The 17,486-nt window shown below is 47.0% G+C and overlaps 2 protein-coding genes across 2 annotated transcripts in view; both read left to right on the plus strand.

The window, feature by feature from the left end:
* Positions 1-462: 462 nt before the first annotated feature.
* Positions 463-10,168, plus strand: pomt1 (protein-O-mannosyltransferase 1). Its single transcript, XM_030417373.1, has 19 exons — positions 463-746; positions 888-994; positions 1,089-1,139; positions 3,904-4,050; positions 4,875-4,983; positions 5,104-5,160; positions 5,269-5,362; positions 5,492-5,647; positions 5,759-5,889; positions 5,978-6,073; positions 6,204-6,296; positions 6,593-6,689; positions 6,791-6,883; positions 6,997-7,117; positions 7,188-7,285; positions 7,588-7,701; positions 8,224-8,350; positions 8,472-8,649; positions 9,627-10,168. Exons 1-19 carry the CDS (start codon positions 631-633, stop codon positions 9,799-9,801), a joined length of 2,160 nt encoding a protein of 719 aa, XP_030273233.1. The 5' UTR covers positions 463-630; the 3' UTR covers positions 9,802-10,168.
* Positions 10,169-10,297: 129 nt separating this feature from the next.
* The window catches only part of snapc4 (small nuclear RNA activating complex, polypeptide 4), a 29,752-nt gene continuing 22,563 nt past the window's right edge, over positions 10,298-17,486 (plus strand). Inside the window, exons 1-10 of the mRNA XM_030418034.1 lie at positions 10,298-11,234; positions 12,701-12,814; positions 12,901-12,938; positions 13,539-13,635; positions 13,746-13,783; positions 13,864-13,986; positions 15,434-15,574; positions 15,652-15,736; positions 15,911-15,992; positions 16,128-16,229. Coding sequence (XP_030273894.1) covers positions 12,703-12,814; positions 12,901-12,938; positions 13,539-13,635; positions 13,746-13,783; positions 13,864-13,986; positions 15,434-15,574; positions 15,652-15,736; positions 15,911-15,992; positions 16,128-16,229 — 818 coding nt within the window. The 5' untranslated portion in view covers positions 10,298-11,234; positions 12,701-12,702. The remainder of the gene's footprint in view (positions 11,235-12,700; positions 12,815-12,900; positions 12,939-13,538; positions 13,636-13,745; positions 13,784-13,863; positions 13,987-15,433; positions 15,575-15,651; positions 15,737-15,910; positions 15,993-16,127; positions 16,230-17,486) is intronic.

Consider the following 17,486-nt stretch of genomic DNA (forward strand, 5'->3'; position numbering starts at 1 on the left):
AAGTCCTCATCTATAGTATTATTGATAAGTCCTCATCTGTACTATTAATGATAAGTCCTCATCTATAGTATTGATGATAAGTCCTCATCTATAGTATTGATGATAAGTCCTCATCTATAGTATTGATGATAAGTCCTCATCAACAGTATTAGTAAGTTTATATGCTGTTAAACTCATCAAATGTTTAAAGTAAAGTTAGTTTCATGTTTCAGCGGATTCTCTTCTTCAGAGTTGTTCATTACAAACCGACGACTCATAATCAATACCGAGTTGTATTGATATTGTGGACCTGTCACATAAGCCACGCCTCTTTTATTGATTTTAGTGCTCTTTACACAGAGTCACCATCACACCTGCAGTAATGTCCAGCTGCCCACAGTCTGTAGGTGTGGATAATAGTGTGTGTGTGTGTGTGTGTGTGTGTGTGTGTGTGTGTGAGTGTGAGTGTGAGTGAGTGTGTGTGTGTGAGTGAGTGCATTGCAATGGACTGGACTCTGATTTGCCACTCCTGCTGATGTTCAGCCTCCAGAACACCCGGTCCATTTCTGACAACTGACAGACCGAACAGCTGATGTACAGGTTGTATTGATCGGCTGATCGTATTGGCGGCTGCTGTGTCCAGCAGGTGTCATGATGCTGCAGCTCCCCCTGGTGGTCACAGCTCAGGTGGATCTGGTCCTGCTGCTGGTCTCCCTGCTCGCCCTCTGGACCAGACTGAGCCGTCTCAGCTACCCCAACGCTGTGGTGTGAGTGTTTCATTTACACACCTGAAAACACACACACACACACACACACACACACAGTGTCTTAAAAACTCTGTTGGTGCATTCAGGGACCCTCAGGCGTCTTGAGTTTTGATTAGATTTTCTGTGTGTGTGTGTGTGCAGGTTTGACGAGGTGTATTACGGTCAGTTTGTGTCTCTCTACATGAAGAGGGTGTTCTTCATCGATGACAGTGGACCGCCACTGGGTCACTTGATCCTGGCCTTTGGAGGTCAGTTACCATGACAACCACACAACTGTGCGTGACACCTGCTGTGTGTGTTTATTGGTTACACCTGTGTGTAAGTCATAACTGTGTGTTGCAGCATACCTGGGAGGATTTGATGGGAACTTTGTCTGGAACCGAATCGGAGCAGGTAGGAACTCTTGAACCAGTTTAAACCAGTGTGGGTGTGTTTGTTTTGTCCTACAGAGTATCCCTGCAGTGTGAGTGTGTTTGTTTTGTCCTACAGAGTATCCCAGCAGTGTGGGTGTGTTTGTTTTGTCCTACAGAGTATCCCTGCAGTGTGGGTGTGTTTGTTTTGTCCTACAGAGTATCCCTGCAGTGTGAGTGTGTTTGTTTTGTCCTACAGAGTATCCCTGCAGTGTGGGTGTGTTTGTTTTGTCCTACAGAGTATCCCATGCAGTGTAGGGTGTGTCTTGTTTGTCCTACAGGAGTATCCCTGCAGTGTGAGTGTGTTTGTTTTGTCCTACAGAGTATCCCTGCAGTTGTGCGTGTGTTGTTTTGGTCCTACAGAGTATCCCTGCAGTGTGAGTGTGTTGTTTTGTCCTACAGAGTATCCCTGCAGTGTGGAGTGTGTTTGTTTTGTCCTACAGAGTATCCCTGCAGTGTGGGTGTGTTTGTTTTGTCCTACAGAGTATCCCTGCAGTGTGGGTGTGTGTGGGTGTGTTTGTTTTGTCCTACAGAGTATCCCTGCAGTGTGAGTGTGTTTGTTTTGTCCTACAGAGTATCCCTGCATGTGAGTGTGTTTGTTTGTCCTACAGAGTATCCCTGCAGTGTGGGTGTGTTTGTTTTGTCCTACAGAGTATCCCTGCGTGTGGTTGTGTTGTTTGTCCTACAGAGTATCCCTGCAGTGTGGGGTGTTTGTTTTGTCCTCAGAGTATCCCTGCAGTGTGGTGTGTTTGTTTGTCCTACAGAGTATCCCTGCAGTGTGGGTGTGTTTGTTTTGTCCTACAGAGTATCCCTGCAGTGTGGGTGTGTTGTTTGTCCTACAGAGTATCCTGCAGTGTGGGTGTGTTTGTTTTGTCTACAGAGTATCCCTGCAGTGTGAGTGTGTTTGTTTTGTCCTACAGAGTATCCCTGCAGTGTGAGTGTGTTTGTTTGTCCTACAGAGTATCCCTGCAGTGTGGTGTGTTTGTTTTGTCCTACAGAGTATCCCTGCAGTGTGGGTGTGTTTGTTTTGTGTCCTACAGAGTATCCCTGCAGTGTGGGTGTGTTTGTTTTGTCCTACAGAGTATCCCTGCAGTGTGGGTGTGTTTGTTTTGTCCTACAGAGTATCCCTGCAGTGTGGGTGTGTTTGTTTTGTCCTACAGAGTATCCCTGCAGTGTGGGTGTGTTTGTTTTGTCCTACAGAGTATCCCTGCAGTGTGAGTGTGTTTGTTTTGTCCTACAGAGTATCCCTGCAGTGTGAGTGTGTTTGTTTTGTCCTACAGAGTATCCCTGCAGTGTGAGGTGTGTGTTGTTTGTCCTACGAGTATCCCCTGCAGTGGGAGGTGTGTTTGTTTTGTCCTACAGAGTATCCCATGCAGTGTGGATGTGTTGTTTTGTCCTACAGAGTTTTGTCCTACAGAGTATCCCTGCAGTGTGGGTGTGTTTGTTTTGTCCTACAGAGTATCCCTGCAGTGTGGGTGTGTTTGTTTTGTCCTACAGAGTATCCCTGCAGTGTGGGTGTGTTTGTTTTGTCCTACAGAGTATCCCTGCAGTGTGGGTGTGTTTGTTTTGTCCTACAGAGTATCCCTGCAGTGTGAGTGTGTTTGTTTTGTCCTACAGAGTATCCCTGCAGTGTGGGTGTGTTTGTTTTGTCCTACAGAGTATCCCTGCAGTGTGAGTGTGTTTGTTTTGTCCTACAGAGTATCCCTGCAGTGTGAGTGTGTTTGTTTTGTCCCACAGAGTATCCCTGCAGTGTGGGTGTGTTTGTTTTGTCCCACAGAGTATCCCTGCAGTGTGGGTGTGCTTGTTTTGTCCCACAGAGTATCCCTGCAGTGGTGGGTGTGTGCTTGTTTTGTCCCACAGAGTATCCCTGCAGTGTGGGTGTGCTTGTTTTGTCCCACAGAGTATCCCTGCAGTGTGGGTTGTGTTTGTTTTGGTCCCACAGAGTATCCCTGCAGTGTGGGTGTGTTTGTTTTGTCCTACAGAGTATCCCAGCAGTGTGGGGGTGTTTGGTTTTTGTCCTACAGAGTATCCCTGCAGTGTGGTGTGTTTTGTTTTGTCCTACAGAGTATCCCTGCAGTGTGGGAGTGTTTGTTTTGTCCTACAGAGTATCCCTGCAGTGTGGGTGTGTTTGTTTTGTCCTACAGAGTATCCCTGCAGTGTGGGTGTGTTTGTTTTGTCCTACAGAGTATCCCTGCAGTGTGGGTGTGTTTGTTTTGTCCTACAGAGTATCCCTGCAGTGGTGGGTGTGCTTGTTTTGTCCTACAGAGTATCCCTGCAGTGTGGGTGTGTTTGTTTTTGTCCTACAGAGTATCCCTGCAGTGGTGGGTGTGTTTGTTTTGTCCTACAGAGTATCCCTGCAGTGTGGGTGTGTTTGTTTTGTCCTACAGAGTATCCCTGCAGTGTGAGTGTGTTTGTTTTGTCCTACAGAGTATCCCAGCAGTGTGGGTGTGTTTGTTTTGTCCTACAGAGTATCCCTGCAGTGTGAGTGTGTTTGTTTTGTCCTACAGAGTATCCCTGCAGTGTGAGTGTGTTTGTTTTGTCCTACAGAGTATCCCTGCAGTGTGGGTGTGTTTGTTTTGTCCTACAGAGTATCCCAGTAGTGTGGGTGTGTTTGTTTTGTCCTACAGAGTATCCCAGCAGTGTGGGTGTGCTTGTTTTGTCCTACAGAGTATCCCAGCAGTGTGGGTGTGTTTGTTTTGTCCTACAGAGTATCCCTGCAGTGTGGGTGTGCTTGTTTTGTCCTACAGAGTATCCCAGCAGTGTGAGTGTGTGGAGTCTGCGCCTCCTGCCGGCTCTCTGTGGCGCTCTGTGTGTTCCTCTAGTTTACCTGTTGACTCTGGAGCTGAGGTTCTCTCACCTGTCGGCTCTGGGAGCTGCTCTGCTGCTGCTGCTCGGTAAGTCGACTCATCTCATTGTCACAATGAGCTGCAGTAATTAATAACATCAGCGTTAGGACCTCAGATGATTGCAGGGCATGTGAATCCTGAGATAAGTGTGAGGCGTTCAGAGACTGAAGTAAACAAAGTGTCTGGTTATGTGACTTAAGCCCTGTTCACACGGGACTAATATAACCTGGAGACCTCCAGTAATTTGTAATAATTGCGGAGGTCGTCTGTGATCTTAATCCCGTGTGAATCTGCCATGTCCGTAATTTGTAAAGTAAAAATTCCACCGTGAATTACCGACCATATTTCACCAAACACAGAGGTCATGTGATAATTTTAGTTCCGTGCGAATCAGCATCTCTGTGATTTGGGGTCGTTTTTTGTTTTTTCTTGCCTTTTTTCTGCCTTTTTCCCGGTGGAGAATTATGGAGGCTGCGTTGGGAATTATGAATGAAAGTTCTGACAGCATTTTGGGTGCAAATTCAGGAGGCTCATCAGAAGAGTGAAATCTGGAAAGATGATTAGATGGATTACATGCATGGCAGCATGCGGTAAGGAACACTATTCCATCTTTCAACAGGCTCACCAGTTATTATATTAAAAGTATCCATATCTAACAGTTGTGCTGCTCCAGTAAGGCTCCGGTGTAGATCGACCCGGGGATAATGTCAGTAAATTAGAGTTAAAACACAGACTTCGCTTATCCTGTGTGAATGCGCTGCACGAAACACAGACGTGGTGGGATAATTTCTAAATCACTTGAGGTCCCCAGGTAATACTAGTCCCGGGTGAAAAGGACTTTATTGTTGATGTTTGTTTTGTTGTTTCTCCAGAGAACTCTCTGATCGTCCAATCACGTTTCATGTTACTGGAGTCTGTTCTCATCTTCTTCGTGCTGCTGGCGTTTTTCTCCTACCTGAGATTCCACAACACTCCCAGCAGGTGAGACTCACCTTCACCTCCATCATCTGATGTCATTCAGCAGAAACACTTTGAACCAATCAGAACTCAGTTCTCACCTGTGAGTTCAGACAGGTGTGTTCACGTCTTCTTGTCTCTCAGCTGTTTCAGGTACGGCTGGCTGATTCTGTCCGGAGCATCCTGTGCTGCAGCTGTCGGGTGAGAATCTGATCTCAGATCAGCTTGATTCAGCTCAGACACACAAACATGACACTCTGTGTGTGTGTGTGTGTGTGTGTGTGTGTGTGTGTGTGTGTGTGATGTCAGGGTGAAGTACATGGGCGTGTTCTCCTACCTGCTGCTGCTGGGTGTGGCCTCTCTACACACCTGGAACTTGATTGGAGACCGAGGTGTCAGTCATGTGAGTCCAGCAGAGCGTCACTTCTCATAGATCATCCGTCAATTTATTGATTATTATTGGTTTCAGTTTATTAATATAAATCCTGCTGACAGATTGTGTGTGTGTGTGTGTGTGTGTGTGTGTTTGCAGCTGAGTGTATGTGTGCAGTGTGTGTGTAGAGTTGTGTGTCTTTTGGTGGTTCCTGTTCTTCTCTATGTGTTCTGGTTCTATGTTCACCTGAGCCTGCTGCACCGCAGTGGACCACATGACCAGCTGATGAGCTCTGCCTTCCAGGCCAGTCTGGAGGTGATGACACACACACACACACACACACACACACACACACACACACACACACACACACACACATTGATTGATTGATTGATTGATTGATTGATTGATTGATTTGGTCTTCAGGGTGGTCTCTCTAGGATCACTCAGGGTCAGCCTCTGGAGGTCGCTTACGGCAGTCAGGTGACTTTAAGAAGCTCCGCCTCCCAGCCTGTCCCTTGCTGGCTCCACTCACACAAAGCTAACTATCCAATCAGGTGCTTCCAGTTTACCTTTGACCCAGCATCCAATCAGAGAGCGGTCAGCTGAAGCTTGAATGACTTTATTTCCTGTTTGTGTGTTCAGGTATGAGAATGGGCGGGGCAGCTCTCACCAGCAGCAGGTCACATGTTATCCCTTTAAAGACGTCAACAACTGGTGGATCATCAAAGACCCTGGCAGGTAGGTCGACTGTCTGCCCCGGGCATGCTGGGAGGTCACCTATCTGCCCCAGGGCATGCTGGGAGATCGCCTGTCTGGCACGGGGGAATGCTGGGAGGTGTAATCTCACCTGTGTGTGCATGTGTGTCAGACAGGAGCTGGTGGTTAGCAGTCCTCCTCGACCTGTCCGTCATGGTGATGTCATCCAGCTGGTTCATGGAATGACGTCACGCTTCCTCAACAGGTAAACAGCTCACCTTTTTTGACGGAATCTTGTGGTGTATTCAGGAACATCCTGACACTGAGCTGCTGGGGAAAAATCAAATACTACAGTACCCACGAGCCTCAGCTTCTACGAGGCAGTCAGGTTTCTGTAAAGTGTAGCTCCAGCTAGCTGCCAACGGTGCTAAACAGTAGCATTTTAAAGCTCTTTGAATGGCTATTGGTAAAATGCATCCTGGGAGTCGTAGTTGACCTCATGAAGCAGATCTGAACTCTTCTTCTGTTCTGTCTGTCTGACTGTGTGTGTGTGTGTTGTAGTCATGATGTTGCAGCTCCCATGAGTCCTCACGCTCAGGAAGTGTCAGGTTACATCGACTTCAACGTTTCCATGCCGACTCAGAACCTGTGGAGAGTGGTGAGACAGCTGTGATCACATGATGAACTGCAAGATGTCAAACTCCTCGTCTTTTATAATCGTGAAACTATGTGTGTGTGTGTGTGTGTGTGTGTGTTCAGGACATCTCTAACAGGGAAGCAGAGTCAGAGTCATGGAAGACCATTCTGTCTGATGTTCGATTGGTCCACGTCAACACCTCAGCTGTCCTTAGGGTACTGACAGGAAGTGACCACATGTGACAGCTGTTTCCTGTGACCATATAAGGACTTGACGACCTGTGTGTGTGTGTGTGTGTGTGTGTGTGTGTGTGTGTGTGTGTGCGCAGATGACTGGTGTGTCTCTTCCAGATTGGGGTTTCCGTCAGTTGGAGGTCGTCGCAGACAAACTGTTTAAAGCTCAGAGCAGCAGTTTAGATTGGACAGTTGAAGAGCACCGATATGGAACAAGTACGACCTCTGACCTCTGACCTCTTGTGTTCAATTTAATTTCATTTAAAAGTTCATGTTTTCTGTGCAGGTCAAGAGCAGAAGGAAAGGGAGGCGGAGCTTCACTCTCCGACTCACATCGACGTGAACAGAAAAATCTCCTTCTGGGCCAAATTTTTAGAAGTTCAGGTACGTCAGTGAATGCATCATCACTTTGTTGACCAATCACATGTTTGTGTCTGTGTCACATCTAAGTTAATTCAAAGAGCTGAACATGAAAGCATTTTGTGCCATTTGAAACTTTATTGAACACGTTAACAATAACAGAATCCGTCCTGATGACAGATAATCAAACTGCAACAATAAATCAAATCTGAATTTCACTTATCGTAGGAAAACATTTAAAAACAACTAATCAGCTCTGCATGATGATGTCATGTTGTGTTGCCATGGCAGCACATTGATGATGTCACGTTGTGTTGCCATGACAGTGGAAGATGTTGACGGTGAAACAGGAAGATTCTGAACACAAATACAGCTCCTCCCCCCTCGAGTGGATCACCATGGAAACCAACATCGCATACTGGCTGCACTCCTCCACCAACGTAATACACACACATGCTGTGTCTCAGTTCAGGTGTGCATCCTTCAGAGGAGCCTCTGAAGGCTGATTACATCACAGCGCTGTGTGAAGGCTGTCCCAGTCTGAAGCTCCTCCAGATGCTCCTTCTGCTCCCTGTTTCTGGAGGATGCACCGCTACGATCCTTCGTGGCCTCACATATCCCAAGATTCTTTGCGTGCCGAAAAAGACAATAAAAAGAGAGAAAATGGCGACATTGCGTGGTGTAGATCGTCACTTTCGCGGGCCTGGGCAGCAGAAATCGTGATGTCAGGGTAAAACATCTGGTGACGCAACCAGGAAATGCTCCAAAGGCTAGACCGCCACATTTAACAACGGCTGACGAGGTTAACAAGGTCTCTCTGAAGGACTCGCCTTCACAGACCACAAAGGCCGAGTCCTTCAGAGGATGCAGACCCTGAACTGACACACAGCAAGAGAGACACACACACACACACACACACACACACTCCTGTTCTATCCTGTGATTGGCTGTATGTGTCTCAGGCTCAGATCCATCTGATTGGTAACCCGGTGTCGTGGGGCGTGGCCAACCTCAGCCTGCTGGCCTATCAGCTGCTGGCAGCAGTCTATTTGCTGAGGAGGAGGCGGGGCTTCAAAGACCTCCCTGATGGTACACACACACACACACACACACACAGAATCACACAGTTGTTGATTTGATATCTGCTGAATAATTAAGTAGGTTGTCTCTGTTTGTACGTGTGTGTGTGTGTGTGTGTGTGCACTTGCAGGTGTGTGGAGTCAGTTTGTGTGTCTGGGATGTGTGTGTGTTGGCGGCTGGGTGGTGAACTTTGTCCCGTTCTTCCTGATGGAGAAAACTCTCTTCCTGTATCACTACCTGCCCGCCCTCTGCTACCTGCACCTGCTGAGCCCCGCCCTGTTGGAGCACACACATACTCACCTGCTCAGGTACGTACACACACACACACACACACACACACACACACATTGTATATTGAGTTTATCTTGTTGAGTTATGAAATGAAATAAGACCGTCTGTAACGCCTGTTTCTTATTGGTCCCTTAAAGTGAAACTCTCGCCAGAAAGCAACCGAGGCTTTATTTGTGATTGAATATGAGTCAAACCTTCGTGTGAAAGCATAATTACGACGAAAGAGGCACTTTTAAGATTTACCATAGTTTCGGTTTTGGGCACGTTAATTTTGAATGGGAGTGCATGGGGCAGGACATGCTAGCATCAAAATCGCTATTTTTAGAACACTAAGAAGTCTCGACACAACATGAAACTTTGCTGGTAGCATCACCAGGGTCTCTACACATGAACACGAGCACTGAGAACATTGTTTGTGTACACAGAGTTTACTAAAAAGAAGGTTTTTGAACTACTCACGTTAGCTGCTGCAGCTCCTGCGCGTTGCTGTCAAGGCAGACAAAAAGTGTCGATCCCCGAGTGCGACCTGACAGGCAGGAGAGTAATGGTGAACCGCTCCTCAAGCGTGCCTGTCAGGTCGCACTCGGGGATCGACACTTTTTGTCTGCCATGATGGCGACGCGCAGGAGCTGCAGCAGCTAACGTGAGTAGTTCAAAAACCTTCTTTCGATGCTACGAGCAAAGTTTCATGTTGTGTCGAGACTTCTTAGTGTTCTAAAAATAGAGATTTTGATGCTAGCATGTCCTGCCCCACGCACTCCCGTTCAAAATTAACTACCGAAACTACGGTAAATCTTAAAAGTGCCTCTTCCGTCGCAATTATGCTTTCACACGAAGGTTTGACTCATATTCAATCCCAAATAAAGCCTCGGTTGCTTTTTGGCGAGAGTTTCACTTTAACTCTAGTTAATGTCATCCGGACACAGTCTCTTAGATGTGATTGGTCGTTTTGGTCATGATTGGTCATTAATAAAATGTGTGTGTGTTTCTGCAGCTGTGCGACACACCGTCGTGTGCTGTGTGTGTGTGCGTCGGCAGGGATGTTGTTGGTCGTCCTGTCGTATCGAACCTTCTGCCCTTTGACCTACGGCAGCCCTGAGCTGTCGGCCAATCAGCTGCAAGGACTGAAGTGGCGAGGCTCCTGGGACATCCTCTACCGCCGCCGGTAGACAGACAGCGGGCAGAGAGACGGGTTCTCCCTGGTCCAAGATCTGATGATCTTGTCTTTCTGTTTCTGCTCTGACAAATCTTAAGAAGAAGCACCTGAACACACCACCGGGTGTTTGTCTGTGAGGTCAGAGGCGAGGTCATGTTGGAGGAGGAGCTTCAGACCTCTCAAACAGTCTTCATGGTGGAGTGAAGCCGCTCGCAAGAATGAACAGTGATGTTTGTTGTGTGACATCACACGAGTCACTTCTGTGCCTCTCAAACAGGAAACAGTGAAGTTTATGTATGACGTTTATAAAATCAGTTTGTCGTCTGAGTCGCTGCTGCAACACATTCATGTGAACTACAAAATAAACATAAACAGTTCAATGTTGCGCTTTTATTTTGATACTTTACAAACAGTTAGTGTTTTTGTTCACAGAGTTTTGGATGTCGATCAGCTGGTTTAAAACCAGTTAGTTGGTGATGAACTGGTCCAGAAACCAGACACTAAAGTTCCATTTCCATGTTTTTATACGTCCGCAGACGGACGGCAGAACTTTGATATTCTTGGAATCATATTGAAAACATGAGTGAACGTGAGTGTTGATGCTTAAACTCTTCTCATGTGAGATGCAGTCAGAAGTTCAGTTTGGATGATAACCCCTAACCCAGCTGATTCAAACTGATGTGGAAAAGGATTTTGGATATTATGGTGTCCTGTTTTATTTGTGATTTTACATGATTTCACACAATAATACAGAAAGAATTAAACAAGCAGCAGCTTATTCTTAAAGTGTAAAATAATAACCTAAAACATGGGTCATTGTCAGGAGTTTCTGCAGGTTTAATGAGGTAAACTTTGTGTTTCACACCGGATCATTTATGAGAGGGGACCAGGAGGGACGATGTGGACTCCGATTTGTAGAATTAAATCACATTTTATTAGATGAATTATCCATCCACCCATTGAATCGTTTAATGTTGAATAATTCAACTTTCGTTCATTAAATCGACTTAGTGTTCGCCTACAGTGTCTTTTTAAGGAAAACTATTTCAATGTTTGTTTAACTCTCGGAACCGAATAGCGGAAAGACCGGAAGTAACACCGAGGGGAAGAAAATAAAGGGCGGACGAGTCGAGCTACGGTTTGTTTTGATTTGTGTATCTGGTGTATTGCTGGTTTATTGCGAAGGAGACAGACGGAAACATAAAATAATAAAAACTCCAAATTTCCGCTTAATCTGAAGCATCTGAGCGAGAACTATGAAAGCTCGCGGGAGAAGTTGTCCCGCTGCAAAGCATGCTGGGTAATATGTTAACGACAGAGCTGCGTTGATTGGAGGTCCGCGGCGTGTGGAGGCAGAACAGTGAAGACAGTAAAGACAAAATAAAGAAAATTAAGAGCGAATTACAGAAGACACAGTAACAGGAGACGAGACGGAAGCTGCTGAAGGTCAGAAAGGTTCAAATCATAATTCAGTGTTCATGCTAGCCGCTAAAGTTAGCATCTACTGTACTGACAGAGCAACGTTACTACTCCATGCAGCGATAGTAACGACTGCATGTTACTCTCTGGGACGTCAGCAGTTTGATATGTGACACTGTGAACATGATTCATCTCTTATTATTGATTATGAGAAGTTAAACCACCTGCACCACCCTCCGCTGGAGTAACTACAGTTATGTAGAATAATAACTACAGTTACTCCAGTGATGGGTGATGGGTGATGGGTGTAGACGACACAATGATCTCCTGGATTACTGACTACCTGACAGGCAGGCCACAGTTTGTCCGTATGGGCAGTGTTCTGTCTGATGCGGTGGTTAGTGATACAGGAGCTCCACAGGGGACTGTACTGTCTCCTTTCCTGTTCACCTTATACACCACTGACTTTCAGTACAACACCGGGTCGTGTCACCTGCAAAAGTTTTCTGACGACTCGGCTGTTGTTGGGTGTATAAGAGAGGGAGAGGAGGAGGAGTACAGGGCACTGGTGGACAACTTTGTGGAGTGGACTGGACAGAATCACCTGCGGCTGAACATCAGCAAGACCAGAGAGATGGTGATAGATTTCAGGAAGAAAAGGAAGACGGCTTTCCAACCTCATTGCATTCTGGGAAAGGATGTGGAGGCGGTGGAGGATTACAAGTACCTGGGTGTTACCATCAACCACAGACTGGACTGGAGATCTAACACTGAAGCTGTTTACAAGAAGGGGATGAGCAGACTTTACTTCCTGAGGAAGCTGAGATCCTTCAACGTGTGCAGCAAGATGTTGGAGATCTTTTATCAGTCTGTGGTGGCCAGTGTACTTTTCTTTGCTGTGGTTTGTTGGGGAAGCAGCATCGGAGCCAGCGACACCAACAGACTCAACAAACTGATCAGGAAGGCTGGCTCTGTGATTGGCTGCAAACAGGACACTCTGGAGGCTGTGGTGGAGAGGAGGACACTGAACAAACTGTTATCCATCATGGATAATCCTCTCCACCCTCTCCACCTCACACTGGTCAGACAGCGGAGCACCTTCTCCGGAAGGCTGCTTCAGCTTCGCTGTCGTAGCAACAGATACAGGAAATCTTTCCTGCCACAATCCATCACTTTATATAATAACTCTCTCACCTCTGCCTGACAGAGAACTCTGATCGCTCTACTGTTTTGTTTTATATATTATTATTGTTTATTGTATACTGTGCACTGTATATATACACTATGTATATATTGGATTCTATTTATGTGTTTTAAGTGTTTTATTTGCGGACCCACTACTGCTGTAACAAAATAACTTCCCAGTCTGGGATCATTAAAGTAATTCTGTTCTATTCTAATGTGTGACGTCGGTCTGTTCTAATGAAGTGTGTGTGTGTGTGTGTGTGTGTGTGTGTGTGTGTGTGTGTGTGTGTATGTGTGTGCGCGCGCAGACATGTCTGTCTCTCTGTCAGCAGAGAGAGACAGGATCCAGCGACAGGTGGAGGAGCTGGAACAGAGTCTATCTATAACTCAAAATGAACTGGATCAGCTGAGCAGTGAGACAGGTACTTGTCTGTCTGTATGTGTGTTTATCTCACAGTCCACCTGTCTCTCTCTCTCTCTCTCTAACAGTGATGTTGTGTTTCTTCAGGTGAATCAGATGATGACACAGAGGAAGAGGACGGTCAGGTAACACACGCACACCATGTGGTTACCACGGCAACATGTATGCATGTACTGAATAATCCAGCCTGAGCCTTTATTAACACGTGTCTGTAGTCAGTCTGTAGTCCAGCACAGGTTGGATTTATTCATGTAGTCAGTCTGTATAAAATGGTCTTGCCTGTTTACATGGCTTTTCCAGTCTACTGTCCGCTCAAAGTGTTTACAATACATGCCACATTCACACACACATTGCAAGGTGCCAACTGCTCATCAGGAGCAATTTGGGGCTCAGTATCTTGCTCAAGGACGCTTCGACATGCAGTGTCGGGGGATTCGAACCAGTTACCTTCCGATCACTAGATGACCATTCTGTAGTCAGTCTGTAGTCAGTCTGTAGTCAGTCTGTAGTCAGTCTGTAGTCAGTCTGTGGTCAGTCTGTAGTCAGTCTGTAGTCAGTCTGTAGTCAGTCTGTAGTCCAACACAGGTTGGATTTATTCATGTCTTAATATCAGAGAGTTAAGAGTGATGTGATGTTGTTTATCAGTCGGTAATAAAACATATTAAAAAAAACCAGACAGTCTTCATCTGTTGTGTGATTGTTCTGGCTGGTTTGTGTGTCTTCAGTCTGCAGCAGGTCTGCTGGCTCAGAGAGAGAAGATCCAGAAGGAGATCCAGAACCTGGAGGACGTCCTGGGACGACACAGTCCCATTTGTGTGTCAGGTACCTGTCTTTGTGTCTGTCTTTGTGTCTGTCTTTGTGTCTGTCTTTGTGTCTGTTGGTCTGTCTGTCTGTGATTAATCATAATGTTTTCTGGTCTGGTCTGTTTCCAGATGATGACAGCAGCAGCAGCAGCAGCGGCAGTGACGAGGTCAGTAACAGCATCAGCTCAACATGTTGACTTCAGTAACAGACGAGTCAGTAATGATCCAACTGTGTCTGTCTGTTCAGAGCGAGCTGGGTCTGTCTCCGTCTGTGGACTCGTGTCTTCAGATGAACCTCGTTTACCAGCAGGTGGTTCAGGAGACTCTGGACCAGCTAGAGACGCTACTGACACACAACCACAGACAGCAGGTCAGTACTGATGCACAACCACAGACAGCAGGTCAGTACTGACGCACAACCACAGACAGCAGGTCAGTACTGACGCACAACCAAAGACAGAAGGTCAGTACTGACGCACAGACAGCAGGTCAGTACTGACGCACAGCCACAGACAGCAGGTCAGTACTGACGCACAGCCACAGACAGCAGGTCAGTACTGACGCACAACCACAGACAGCAGGTCAGTACTGACACACAACCACAGACAGCAGGTCAGTACTGATGCACAACCACAGACAGCAGGTCAGTACTGACGCACGGCCACAGACAGCAGGTCAGTACTGACACACAGACAGCAGGTCAGTACTGACACACGGCCACAGACAGAAGGTCAGTACTGACGCACGGCCACAGACAGCAGGTCAGTACTGACGCACAGCCACAGACAGAAGGTCAGTACTGACGCACAACCACAGACAGCAGGTCAGTACTGACGCACAACCACAGACAGCAGGTCAGTACTGACGCACAGCCACAGACAGCAGGTCAGTACTGACACACAACCACAGACAGCAGGTCAGTACTGACGCACAACCACAGACAGCAGGTCAGTACTGACACACAACCACAGACAGCAGGTCAGTACTGACGCACAGACAGCAGGTCAGTACTGACGCACAGACAGCAGGTCAGTACTGACGCACAACCACAGACAGCAGGTCAGTACTGACACACAGACAGCAGGTCAGTACTGACGCACAGACAGCAGGTCAGTACTGACGCACAACCACAGACAGCAGGTCAGTACTGACACACACACAGCAGGTCAGTACTGACGCACAACCACAGACAGCAGGTCAGTACTGACGCACAGCCACAGACAGCAGGTCAGTACTGACACACAACCACAGACAGCAGGTCAGTACTGACGCACAACCACAGACAGCAGGTCAGTACTGACACACAACCACAGACAGCAGGTCAGTACTGACGCATAACCACAGACAGCAGGTCAGTACTGACGCACAGCCACACACAGCAGGTCAGTACTGACGCACAGCCACAGACAGCAGGTCAGTACTGACGCACGGCCACAGACAGCAGGTCAGTACTGACGCATAACCACAGACAGCAGGTCAGTACTGACGCACGGCCACAGACAGCAGGTCAGTACTGACGCACGGCCACAGACAGCAGGTCAGTACTGACGCATAACCACAGACAGCAGGTCAGTACTGACGCACAGCCACAGACAGCAGGTCAGTACTGACGCACAGCCACAGACAGCAGGTCAGTACTGACACACAACCACAGACAGCAGGTCAGTACTGACGCACAGCCACAGACAGCAGGTCAGTACTGACACACAACCACAGACAGCAGGTCAGTACTGACGCACAGCCACAGACAGCAGGTCAGTACTGACGCACAACCACAGACAGCAGGTCAGTACTGACAATATTCTTCCTCTCTGCAGAAGGAGGTGATGTCTCAGCTGTCTGGACCAATCAAAGAGGCCCCCAGGGAGCAGCGCCCGCCTTCCTCCTGCCAGCAGCCAGTCAACATGTTCCTGGGACGCTTCCTCAAACCGTACTTCAAGGACAAACTGACAGGATTGGTAAGACAGGCATGCAGACAGACAGACAGACCTACTGGTGACAGCTGACCAATAACACACTGTGTTTGTGTCACCAGGGTCCTCCAGCCAATCAGGAGACAAAGGAGAAAGCGAACAGGATGACTGGCAGTCTGGACAACAACAGGCTGAAAGTTAAACGATGTAAGAAGATTCTTATCGATCAGAATCAATGAAGTGTATTGATCAGAGAGAAAATCCAGCTTCATAAACACAAACATTAACTTCTTGTTCTCAATAATGTTGATTTATTTACAGTATGGAGGTGAAACAGAGACGTACACGTTAATCTGTGTGTGTGTGTGTGTGTGTGTTCAGGGGAGAGCTGGCAGAAGATTCTGTTGATCCACTCAGTAGCTCGAGACAGTCTAAGAAGACTGATCCAGCCCAAACTGTCCAAGTAACATCTATTATTATTATTATTATTATTGTTATTATTATTATTATAATAGTTATTAATAATAATATAATTATGAGGATACAGTATCATAGTGGTGACACTGTCTGTCTGTCCGGCTGTCTGTCTGTGTTGCAGGGTGGACTACCTGAGTCAGAAGCTGTCTTCAGCTGAGCAGACAGACAGGCAGCAGCTCATACAGCAGATAGACAGTCTGGAGAGAGAGATCGACCTGCTCAGGTGAGTGTGTGTGTGTGTGAGTGAGTGTGTGTGTGAGACCAGCATGAGGGTTTAGATCTGGTTCAGGTGAGGATCAGGATCAGACCAGAGAGAGGAGACAGGTGAGCCCCATTCACACTGGTCCTCCGCCTCGCTGTCTGCCTCACAGTTACAGATGTTGAGACAGATTTGTTCTGCGGCTCTGATCCGCCTCCTGAAGTATCAAATCAAATCAAATCAGATTTATTTATATAGCCCAAAATCCTAATCACATAGCCTCAGTGGACTTCACAGTCTGTAGAGTGAAGGCTGTCCTCTGTCCTCAGTCAGTCCTGGCAGCTTGTGGGAACAGAAAACAAAAGCAAAGAGAGAAATGTGATGTCGATCAGAATCAGTAGGTTGTTTCTCATCAGCAGGACGATGTAAAATCTGATACTGTAGGAACTCACTGAGACTGACCCACTGAAGAAGCTATCAATGAGTATCAGGGCTAATTAAAGGTGAAGTCAAAGAAGTGAGTTTTGAGTTTAGATTTAAAGGCGTCAACAGAGCCAGCTGGTCTGAGATCAGCTGGGAGGTTATTCCAGAGGAAAGGAGCCCGATAGGAGAAAGCCCTGCAGCCAGCTGACTGCTTCTGAACCCTGGAACCACCAGGAGCCTGAATCCTGAGAGCCGAATGCAGCAGTTGGAACATCTGGTGGAATGAGATCTGACATGTACTACGAGGCCGTGTACAGTTCTGTGTGTCAGCAGCAGCTTAAAGCCTGATCCTGTGTTGGGAGCCAGTGCAGAGATGCTAAGATTGGTGTAATATGATCAAATGTTCTTGTACGTGTTCAGACTCCAGCTGCAGCATTCTGAACCATCTGAAGACTTTTAGTGCTCTCACGTGGAAGACCTGAAAATAAGGCTTTGCAATAATCCAGCCTAGAGAAACAAAGGCCTGAATCAGGATCTGTGCGTCCTCAGTGGACAGGAAGGAGCTTCAGCTTTGTTGTGCAGCTGGTAGAAGGCGATCGTGGTAATTTCTTTAATGTGCTGATCAGAAGAGAGTGTAGAATCAAAAGTAACACAGAAATTCTTGACGGTTGAGAAATAACACAGTTGTAGAGAGTTACAGTCACCTGATCAACATGGTGTCTCTGTGAGCCAATCGATGACCAGCATCTCAGTTTGATCTGATCAGGAGCAGGAAGTTTTCTGACATCCACCTCTTCACTGCATGTAGGCAGGTCTCTAGCTTCGTGATTTGAGATTTGTCATCAGCTTTTAAGGGCA

The sequence above is a fragment of the Sparus aurata genome, chromosome 5 (genome assembly GCF_900880675.1).
Source record: "Sparus aurata chromosome 5, fSpaAur1.1, whole genome shotgun sequence".
Lineage (NCBI taxonomy): Eukaryota > Metazoa > Chordata > Actinopteri > Spariformes > Sparidae > Sparus > Sparus aurata.